Genomic DNA, 12,375 nt, shown 5'->3' on the forward strand with positions numbered 1-12,375 from the left:
TAAAATCTTAATTTAAAAAAATTTGAATGCAAATAATTTATAAAATTTGAAAAATTTTAATTCAAGTAACAATTAAATAAATTGAGAATTCGGATAGATATTTTATATAATTAATGGAATATATAAACAAAATTCTAATCTAAATAAAACATATTAAATGCAACTAATTAAATTTATTTATTGAATTTAAAAAGAATATGTTTACACAATTTTATAATTAAATATAGAATTAATATAATACAAAAATTAAATGTTCCAATTAAATAAGGATAATGGCCTCACTTTAAAATCTGATTCAAATTACAATAATTAGAATTAAGCATTTTAAGATGAGTTAGGTGGCTCACCTAATCAGCTAGTCTACAAATAAAAAAATAAATTAAGTATTTTTAAATCTTTAAAAATCAAAATAAACACAATAGATAGAATAAAATTTATACTACTATATGTTCATTATCATAAAATATTAAATTTCAATAAATTTTGTATGTCTAAAACAATAAACATTTATTTCATATATTTTATTTATGAAATATTATTTTAAAAGTTGTTAATAATATCCCAAACAATTGAAAATAAATATTTTGTTTTTCTATATAGGTAAATAATCTGTTAAAGTCATCTAATTAATATTTTTAATTACATTTTTCAAAATAATTTTGTACATGTTATATTTAAAAAGTATATTAAATTAATGGGTGTATATTAACTAAAAAAAATTACAATTATTTTTCTAGCATTAGAGAAAAATGGACATAATTTAATTACTTTATTGCTTCATGTAATAAAATTAAAATACTTTAAATCCTTTTGAGATATTTAATATTTCCCAATCAGGAATACATATTTAAAAAATATAAAATTGTTTATAAAATATTTTCTTTTTTTTTTTAATCCATTGAAGAATATATGTTTAGTAGAATTTTATGTACTATTTAAAATTATCTACTTCATCTTCAATATTAAAGACAAAATCTTACTTAACTTTTAAATTAATATCTAATGATAAGATTGAACTTTGTTCACTGATAAGATTAATATTAAAATTTTTATAGATGTAATAGATAATTCAGTTTGTAAAATTCGATTCTGTAAGCAAGTTTTTAATTTATCATATTAACAATTTTCTATTAAAAATCACTTATTTAATTAGCTATTTTAATTAATTAATAGATCTATTTCTTTAATCTATTTTTCTATAAAACCAAAACAGTTTTTCATTTTATTATAAATTATAATAAATAAATAAAAATAATAAACTAAATTATAAATTAAGAAAAATTAATGTAATTCAAGTTCAGTTTATTTTTACTACTTCATTTCTTTGCTAATAGCATTAATGCTCTTAGCAAATGCTTATGTACTATAGATTCTTCTCCTTTTCCAGGTTCTATTTCTACTCCACCTGCATCTCTTGTTTTATCTTCTGATAGCGAAGTTGTTGATAATACAGATATAGGAAAACTTATTGCTGTAGGCTCTATTCAAGTACTCCAGTAAATTTTCTAAGTTTAAAAGCATTCTAGTGGAGAACTTGGTAATAATTGTCCTTCTGGATATATCCCTCTTACTAAAGATGATATTACTACAATAATAGGAAGGTCTGATGCAATATCTTTAATTGGACCAACATACTTAAATCTTGATTTCACAAAAAATACCTATTATACTTCTACTAAGGTAAACGCAACAGCAACAGACGGTAGTGATAATTAATCATATGTCTACTTTACTTTATCTTTAGATAAAAATAATAACTTTACTATTGATAAATCAAGCACATACTGGGAATCTAAAGTAAAATCTACAATTTGCAAAAGAAATTTGTAGTCATTTTCTGTTTCTCTAAATGGCTATGAAGGTTTCGATTTAGAATAAGGGAAATCCTACTAAATGAAAATTGCTAATAAAAATGTTTAGTAATATTACATTTATGATAATAGTGGAAACAAATTTACCTCTTAAACCTTCATTTATACTCATAATGGAGATTCTATATGGGGATGCGCCACACTTAACTTCAAGCTATAGCTCTTTGGAGGAGTTATAGTTGGTGATTGCCTTGCAATTTGGACATAAAATTAAATTGCTTTTAATGCCGATTCTAGCAGCTTTAATATGAATTCTATCAAAACGGCTGTCTTGTCAGGAGTTAAAGCAAATGCAAATACTGAATTCTTTTTCAGTCCTGGATCAGCACCTATTGCTCCAATTATAGGAGACTCAAGTTCATTTTATGTCTATTACTCAGTTTAGACTTCAAACTAGTTGATGGTTTAGAAGGTTTCAAGCACAGGTACTCCGATTGGAGCTGCAATTAACACTTAATAATCTGGTAAACCTTTTGATATTACCTCTACTGGGTTTGGCTTTGTAGTAATGGCAGCAGATCCAACTTAAAGAGCTTTCATATAGGCTATAAATAAAGATGGATCTTAGAGATGGTTAAGAATACTCGTTAACAATGGAGATTTACCAAAAAGTCCAAAAGATTAGATTGAATTTTTCTCAAATGAAAAATGTGAATTACCATTTGGAATGAATTGTATGTATGAACCTCATAATGGTAGACTTAATTATGCTAGAGGGAAAATTTAAGCAATTTGGGCACATTATAATCATTTTGGATTTAATGATGACGGAAGTAATGATGATCATACTGGAGATACAATGATCAGCTTAGATGCTGATACAGGCTATAATTAGACTATCTTTTGGAGTTGGGCAACATCTCACTCTTTGTATTAGAATATGCATTATGATGGATAGAATTTATATGTTGCTTCTCTTGGTGATGCTTACCCAATGAATATTAATTTTTAGGTTTGTAATATCGATACTTATCAATGTAAAAGCAATAACATAGTTTAAGGAGATATTCCGGGTGATGGTTATGGTGAGGCATCAGGTAGAACTGGTGGTTTCTTTAGCATTATAGGAAACAGAAATCAAAAGCTATTTGTTTATTAGAGAAAAGCAAGCAACGGAGGGCATGGCGGAACTGTCTCAACAAACACAGTAAATGAACTTGCTGTTATTAAATTTGATTCCTAGTTGAACTATATTTCAACTAAAACTCTTTTGAGTGGTGATATAGCTTCTAGAATAAATAGTATAAAATCAGTGCCTTATGGTAAAAATATTTTACTTGCTTACACAGTTATTCCTTCTTCTGAACTTCAAAATTTCAACCGTTAGGAAAGCCATTTTAAAGTAGACTAAGCTTATATTGCTTTATTAAGTGGCGTTGATGGATCATTTTTAGTATAACCAACCTAACTATCTACCTTCCAAATAAATTCTTCTGATGATTGGAGAATACTAGAAAATGGAAGCATTGTTTATACATATATAGACAACAGTAATAATTTAAATATTTATTACACACCTTCACTTACATTTCCTAGTTATCCAAATCCCATTCTACCAAATGATAGCATATATGGTTTTGGTAACTTTACAAATACCAAATTGAAAGCTACTGTAAATAACTACAACAATGTTTGTGTTAAGTAAGGTGATTCAAATTGGAGTATTGTAGACTATAGCAAAACCATATCAAGTGTAGCAATTGTATCAAGTAGTAATAATCAATCAAACAGCAGTAATCCATGTGTTCCTGGTAGTAACTAAACTAATGATTGTATCTCTTCTTTTAAAAATATTACCAATAACTTGTGTATATTTTTAATAATGATGGCATTCCTTTTCTGATAAAAACTCAATTTCAGAAATGTTTAATGTTTAAAATTAATTTGCTATATTTGAAGCAAATACATAATAAATGATATTAAAAATTTTATTTAATAAAAGTTTTTCTCATTTTGTTTGGCTCTTTATTTTATAAATAATAAAAACTTTTCCATTTTTATTTTATTCTAATCTTTATTATTGTGATTTCATATTTAGTACTTTTCAAAAAGTGAAAACTCAACTAATAATCAAAAATAAGTAAAAAATTTATTAGGATGATTATTTGGGATTAATTTTAGCACAATGTAAATTTTCCAAATAAGGTCTCTTTCATCTGATATTTTTTACTTACTAATTTTCTATTATATTTTAAGGAATATTATCTTTATATTCATAAAAAATTTAGAAGAAAAATGAAAAATTGCAGAAAATTTTTGAATTATTTATTGCAAAAAAAAAAGATTAGCAATTTTTAAAAATTACATCATCTTTAATGATAAATTTTTTGACTAACTTCATCTTTTCTTTTATAATCTTTTAAAATTGCTTAGTTTTGCTCTTTAAGATAAAATAAATTTAACAATTTTTATTTGTGTATTAGATAAATAGATAGATTACTCATTATAGGGTATCCATTTCTAAGGAATAAATTTTACCAAATAGAACAAATATAATTGTTATAGTTTATTAGTGAGGTGAAAAAAATATTTAAAATCAATATAAAAATTAGAGATCAAGCAAATTTTAGGAAAAACTGAATGTTATGGCTTAAATCGAAGTTAAAATGTCCATTCTTTGGCTGAAATAAAAATAAAACACTCAATCTTCAACTATATAATCTAAAATAATCCTTCTATTTTTTTCTACAGGTTTTTAAAAAAATTTAGAGTATTTATATTTTTAGTTTTTTCTTCTCAATTTTCTTTTCTTGATAATAAATAAATATGTAAAAACTTAAAAATATTTATTATTTTAAAGAAATAAAAGCAATTCAAAATTGGGTAACAGTTTATTTGGGTATTTTTAAATCAGAAGAAAAAAGATAAAAATTGATATTATCTAGCTTAAATTGCTGCTATTAGTGTAAAATAATCACTTTTATGTGATAGTCTATAAAATCATATGCTAATCATTGATAAATTAATAAAATTATCTTTATAGCTAACATAATAAATAATTTCATTCTAGCTTCAAGGTATTCAGCTATAATTAGTGATAATTATAGCTTTTAGGTGATAGTCTATAAAATTGAATGGTAATCATTGATAAGGCAATAAAGTTATCTTAATCACTAGCAAATTAATTAAATTATATCAAATACGCATTCAAAATAATAAAAGTTTAATATTTTCACTATCATTTGTAACAAATATCTATCAAATATAATAAAAACTAACTATACAATGCATATCTAATATAAGTTATGATATTGTTATAATCTGTATAATCTCGAAATTGTGTAGATTTAAGTTTTATTAAATTTCTAAATACTTTAATATTTTTATTGCTAAAAAATTTAAATATACTATCTGTTATTTGTAAAAAATAAAATTTATTCATAACAAATGATCAAAAATAAGTATGAAACCTTTAATTTCAAATATCTATCCTTATATATATTTTATTTAATTTGAATGTAACAATCATATTTATAATATGTAAAAATTGGTTCTAATTTACTTAAAATTAAGTTGGGAAAAGGCCTTACAATCAATTAAAAGCACACTTAAATTCACGTTAATAATTAGATAAAGTTTAGTTTATGGTAATTAAAAATTTACTGAATTTGTGCAATTATCAATAGTTTGATAGGATTAATTTAATTAATAGAGATTTTAAGATCATTCAAGTAAAAAACTCAAGAAACTATGAAATCAATCATTTTAGTAACAACTTCAAACTCCAAAATACAAAAATACTTTTAACATCTTTTTTCCTTTAAATTTACTTCTGACAAAGATATTTTTCAAACATAAATATTTATTTACTCTCATTCTTAAATATATAATTAATTATTAAAATTAAATAATATCATGTAAGTTATGTAAGTTGTAAGGTTGAAATTTAATTTGTGATTTTGATTATTAGTATTATTAAGTAAAATAATAAGTTATTTGCCATCAATCGTTAATTAAATTATGAATCTTGTAATTGACACAAATTAATTGTTGGCTTACTAATATGTATTAGGTTATTTCAAGATTATCTTTTTAAATAAAATGGATAATATTTTAAATGTTTTTATAAATATATTAAGAAGTATTATTTTATTATAATTATTAAGTATTTATGATTATTATTTTTAATAAAATCTTCTTCATCTTATCTTCAATTTGCTAATGGAAATAGTTATTAAATTATTAATTTTTGATTTGAAAAAAATCTTAATTTTATGAAAACTGTGGAGGAAATTTATTCCTTTTTAATTTTAAATAAAATTTTAATGTGGTTAAGAATCATTTAAAAACCATCAATTAATAATTTAGAAAAACAGGAAATGTTTAGCTCAAGTAACATTCAAATAAATGGATAATTTGGATAGATATTTTATATAATTTGATCTAAATAAAACATTTTAAATGCGTGTGAAATTATATTGAATAGATAGAATCTAAAAAGAATATGTTTACAAAATTCTATAATTAAATATTTTCTTAATATATTACAATAATTAAATATTCCTGTTTAATAGAGGTAATGGTCTCACTTTTAAATGTCATTCAACTTACAATTTTAAAAATTAAGCTTTGTAAGATTACTATTTGTATGATTAATTCTTTTTGGTAAAATTTATGATTATAAACATATTATACTTCAAATTTAATACTTGAAAATTTATTTTGAGGCAGGTGACTCACATAGTCAGCTAGTTTACAGATAAAAAAATAAATTAATTCTGTTAAATCTTTGAAAATCAAAATATACAGAAGACAGAATAAAATTTGAATTAATATATCTTCATTATCATCAAATATATTAAAATAAACTAATTTATTTTTAAATTTCAAGCAATTATGACAAAGACAATAAACATACATTTCATTTATTTTTATTCTAATTTAACTGAAATTTTATTCTAAAAATAGTTAATAGTATCCCAAATATTTGAAAAATAATTACATTTTAAGTACAATAATTATTATTTTGTATATTAAAATTGATATTTAATGTGCTAAAGTGATCTAATTAATATTATGAATTGCCTTTTTTAATGTGCATTTTATATTTTCTTAGTAAATTTAAATCAATGGATGTATATTGATTAGAAAAATTTCAATTAATTTTTCTAGCACTCGAGTAAAATCAACTCCTTAGTTCTTCTTAAAACAGTAATTAACTAATTTCGAAAAGAATAATTTAACTTGAATTAAAAAATATCAGGTTTTTCATCTAATTAAAAACTAATCAAAAATTTAATTTGAGATACTATTACTATACTTTCAACTCATACCTTATTAATTTACTGAAGCAATTTTATTACAGATAATTTAATTACTTTCTAGCTTCATGTAATAACATTTAAATACCTTATATCTTTGAGATATTTATTAACTCAGATTCAGGAAATACAATATTTAAAAAAATAAAATTATTTACTAAATATTTTCTTTATTTTTAAATATCTTTTTAAAAGTATTTATATTGTAAAATTGAGTTATGTTCTATTCAAAAAATATTAGCTTCACACTAAATTTCAAAGATAAAATCTTACTTACATTTTAAATTATTAACTAAAATCAAGATTGAACTTTCTTCACTGATAATATTAATATTAAAATTTTTATTGACGTAATTGATAATTCAGTTTGTTAATTCAAGTCTTTAAACAAGTTTCTAATTTACCATATTAAAAATTTTCTATTAAAAACCACATATTTAATTAGCTATTTGAATTAATTGACAAATCGATTTCTTGAATCTATTTTTGTTTAAAACTAAAACAATGTTTCATGTTTTTATAAATAATAAATAAATAAATAAAATAACTAAATTATTAATTCAGAAAAACTAATGTAACTGAAACTCAGTTTAATTTTGCTTCTTCTTTTCTTTGCTAATAGCATTAATGCTCTTAGCAAATGCTAATGCACTGTAGATTCTTCTTCTTTTCCAGGTTCTAGTACTGCTCCACCTTCATCTCTTACTTTCTCATCTGAAAACGAAGTTGTTGGAAAGACAGATGTAGGAAAACTTATTGCTGTAGGCTCTATTCAAGTACTATAATAAGTTTTTTAAGTTTAAAAGCAATCTAGTGGAGGACTTAATCACAATTGCCCCTCTGGATATATTCCTCTTACTAAAGATGACTTTACTGTCATAATAGGAAGATCTGATATAAATTCTTTAGTTGGATCAACATACTTAAATCTTGATTTCACAAAAAATGTTTACTATTCTTCTACTAAAGTAAACGCAACAGCTACTAACGGTAGTGATAATAATTCATATGTCTACTTTACTTTATCTTTAGATAAAAATAATAACTTTGCTATTGGTAATTCAAGCACATATTGGGAATCTAAAGTAAAATCTACTATTTGCAAAAGGAATTTGTAGTCATTTTCTGTTTCTCTAAATGGGTATGAAGGTATCGATTTAGAAAAAGGAAAATCCTACTAAATGCAAATTACTAACAAAAACGTTTAGCAATATTACATTTATGATAACAATGGAAATAAATTTACTACTTAAACCTTCACTTATACTCATAATGGAGATTCTTAATGGGGATGCGCTACACTTAACTTTAAGCTCTAACTTTTTGGGGGAGTTATTGTTGGTGACTGTCTTGCGATTTGGACTTAAAATCAGATTGCTTTTAATGCTGATTCTAGCAGTTTCGATATGAATTCGATCAAAAGTGCTGTATTGTCAGAAGTTAAAGCAAATGTAAATACAGGATTCTTTTTCAGTCCTGGTTCAGCACCTATAGCTCCAATTATAGGTGATTCAAGTTCATTTTATGTCTATTACTCAGTATAGACATCAAATTAGCTGATGGTTTAGAAGGTTTCAAGTACAGGTACTCCTATTGGAGCTGCTATTGATACTAAATAAGCTGGTAGACCTTTCGATATTGTATCTACAGGATTTGGTTTCGTAGTAATGGCAGCAGATTCAACTTAAAGAGCTTTTATATAAGCCATAAACAAAGACGGATCTTAGAGATGGTTAAGAATACTAATTAACAATGGAGATAAACCAAACAGCCCAAAAGATTAGATTGAATTTTTCTCAAATGATAAATGTGAATTACCTTTTGGAATGACTTGTATGTATAATCCTCATAATGGTAGACTTAACTATGCAAGAGGAAAAATTTAAGCAATTTGGGCACATTATAATCACTTTGGATTTAAAGATGACGGAAGTAGAAATGATCACACAGGAGACACAATGATTAGCCTAGATGCTGATACAGGATATAATTAGAATATCTTTTGGAGTTGGGCTACTTCTCATTCTTTATATTAAGATATGCATTATGATGGATAGAATTTATATGTTGCTTCTCTTGGTGATGCTTTCCCAATGAATGTTAACTTTTAGGTTTGTAATATAGATACTTATCAATGTAAAAGTAGTAGCAAAATAGTTTAAGGAGATATACCCGGTAATGGTGGCGGTTCTTCATCAGGTAGAATTGGTGGTTTCTTTAGCATTATAGGAAACAGAAATCAAAAGCTATTTGTTTACTAGAGAAAGGCATCCAACGGAGGATACAGCGGATCTGTCTCAACAAATACAGTAAATGAACTTGCTGTAATTAAGTTTGATTCTTAGCTGAACTATATTTCAACTACAACTCTTTTGAGTGGTGATGTAGCTTCTAGAGTAAATAGTATAAAATCAGTACCCTATGGAAAAAATATTTTACTTGCTTACACAGTTATTCCTTCTTCTGAAGTTTAAAATTTCAACCGTTAAAATAGCAATAACAAAGTAGACTAAGCTTATATTGCTTTATTAAGTGGTGCTGATGGATCATTTTTAGTATAACCAACCTAACTATCTACCTTCCAAATAAATTCTTCTGATGATTGGAGAATACTAGAAAATGGAAGCATTGTTTATACATATATAGACAACAGTAATAATTTAAATATTTACTACACACCTTCACTTACAATTCCTAGTTATCCAAATCCCATTCTACCAAATGATAGCATATATGGTTTTGGTAGCTTTACAAATAGTTAATTGAAAGCCCCTGTAAATAACTACAACAATGTTTGTGTTAAGTAAGGTGATTCAAATTGGAGTATTGTAGACTTTAGCAATAATCCTTCAAACGGCAATAATCCATGTGTCTCAGGTAGCAATTAAACTAGTGATTGTATCTCTATCTCATATAAAAAAATCATCAATAGCTTGTGTATATTTTTAATAATGATAACATTCCTATTCTGATAAAACTCAATTTCAGAAAAGTTTGATGTTTATAATTAATTTGTTTTATTTGATAGAAACAAATATTAATTGATATAAAAATATTATTTAGTAAATAATTTTAAATATTTTGTTTAGCTCTTTGTTAAATATTTAATAAAAATGTTTCCATTTTTATTTTATTAAAACTATTTCTCATTTTTATTTTTGTGATTTTATATCTATTGCTATCCTCTAACAATAATTACTAAGGTAGGAAATATATATTTAATAAAATAATAAATATTATTTTATAAATTAAAAGAAAGTTTAAAATAATTAAAAAAGGTACCAAATTAGGTTTAGAACCTGAATAAACAAAAAAAATCTTTTTTTTATAAAAACATTTATTAAAGCCAGTAAGTGAGACATCTAAACTGAAATCGAGGTAGCCTTAACATATGAATCTTTCCAGTATATAAAATTAAATATTCAATCTTAAATTATATAATCTAAATGAATTCTTAGGTTTTTTTTCAGCTTTTCATTCATTTGAATTATTAATTTTAACCCTCTTTTCAAAATAAAATTTAAATTATTTTAATTTTCAGTTTTTTCTTCTCAGTTTTCTTTTTTTGATAATAAATAAACATGTTATAACTTAAAGAGATATCATTATTTTAAAGAAATAAAAGCAATATAAATTGGTTCACAGTTTATTTGGATATTCTTATATAAGAAGAAAAAAGATAAATTGCTGTTATTAGTGTAAAATAATCACTTTTAAGTGATAGTCTATAAAATTAGATGCTAATCATTGATAAAATTATCTTAATAGCTAACAAAATAAATAATTTAATTCTAGCTTCAAAATATTCAGCTATTATTAGTGAAAATAATATCTTTTATAATCTAAAAACTTAAATGATAACCATTGATAAGTTAATGAAATTATCTTAATCACTAGCAAATAAATTAAATTATGCTTAATATGCATTCAAATTAATAAAAGCTTAAGAATTCAAGCCATTATCATTTGTAACAAATTATCTATCAAATATAATAAAAACTAACTCTACAATATGTATTTAATATAAGTTATGATATTGCTTATATAATCTGAAAATTATGTAGGTTTAAGTTTTATTAAATTTCAAAATACTTAAATAATTTTATTGTTAAAGACATTTAAATATACTATCTGTATTTGTAAAAAATAAAATTTATTCATAACAAATAATCAAAGTTAAGTATGAAAACTTTAATTTCAAATATCTATCCTTGTATATTTTTTTTTAGATTTGAATGTAACAATCATATTTAGAATATAAAAAAATTTGTCCTAATTTACTTAAAATTAATTTGACATCAGTAATTAAATAAAGTTTAGTTTTTGGTAATTAAAAATGTAATTTGTGCAAATATCACTAGCTTGATAGGAATAATTTAATGAATAGAAATCGTATGCAAAAAAATTAATTTAAATTGAAATCAATTCTTTTGGGTTATATTTTTAATTTCCAAAATGTAAAGATACTTTCCACATCCTTTCACCCATAACTTTACTTATAATAAAGATACTTTGATAATATAAATATTTATTTACTCCAATATTAAAATTAAACTATAACTCAGATCATATTTTCTCTTTTATATATTCTTATTGAGTATAAATGAAAACCTGATAAAAAATTTTTTTAAATCAAGCAACTCTCTTTCTTTAACATAGAAAAATTTTTAAATTATCTCAAATTTTTAATAATTATTTTTCTAAAGCTGCTCTTTCATAAGATTTATATGGAATTGTTTGATTCTTTACGGTTTCAAACATTAATAGATTACATATATATCATGTAAGTTGTAAGCTTGAAATTTAATTTATGTTTTGATTATTAGTATTATTAAGTAAATAGTAAGTTATTTGTTATCAATCCTTAAATTAAATTATGATTCTTGCAATTTTCATAAATTAATTATTGGCTTACTGATATTTTGTTGGTTATTTCCAGATAATCTTTTTAAATATTATGGATAATATTTTAAATCTTTATATAAATATATTAAAATGTATTATTTTATTAGAATTATTAAGTATTTATGATTACTACATCAAAAATAAATGTGGAGGAAATTTATTCTTTTTTAATTTTAGATAAAATTTTAATATTCAATAAGATTTATTTAAAAACCATCAATTAATAATTTAGAAAAAATTGAAATTTTTAGCTCAAGTAACATTCAAATAAATTGATAATTCGGATAGGTATTTTATATAATTTAACTGAATTTTAATAAAATATGTGATATAAATAA

General features: G+C 23.0%; 2 protein-coding genes across 2 annotated transcripts; both read left to right on the forward strand. All coding sequences in view use genetic code 6, as the record gives it.

Annotated features, from left to right (window-relative positions):
* Nucleotides 1-1,284: 1,284 nt before the first annotated feature.
* Nucleotides 1,285-3,714, forward strand: TTHERM_00344300 (hypothetical protein; the record flags this gene model as incomplete). Its single annotated transcript, XM_001018475.2, has 1 exon — nt 1,285-3,714. The coding sequence occupies one exon, from the start codon at nt 1,285-1,287 to the stop codon at nt 3,712-3,714; it is 2,430 nt and encodes an 809-aa protein (XP_001018475.2).
* Nucleotides 3,715-7,704: 3,990 nt separating this feature from the next.
* Nucleotides 7,705-10,104, forward strand: TTHERM_00344310 (hypothetical protein; the record flags this gene model as incomplete). Its single annotated transcript, XM_001018476.1, has 1 exon — nt 7,705-10,104. The coding sequence occupies one exon, from the start codon at nt 7,705-7,707 to the stop codon at nt 10,102-10,104; it is 2,400 nt and encodes a 799-aa protein (XP_001018476.1).
* Between the last annotated feature and the right edge of the window lie 2,271 nt (nt 10,105-12,375).

The sequence above is a fragment of the Tetrahymena thermophila genome (assembly GCF_000189635.1).
Source record: "Tetrahymena thermophila SB210 genomic scaffold scf_8254597, whole genome shotgun sequence".
Classification (NCBI taxonomy): Eukaryota; Ciliophora; class Oligohymenophorea; order Hymenostomatida; family Tetrahymenidae; genus Tetrahymena; species Tetrahymena thermophila.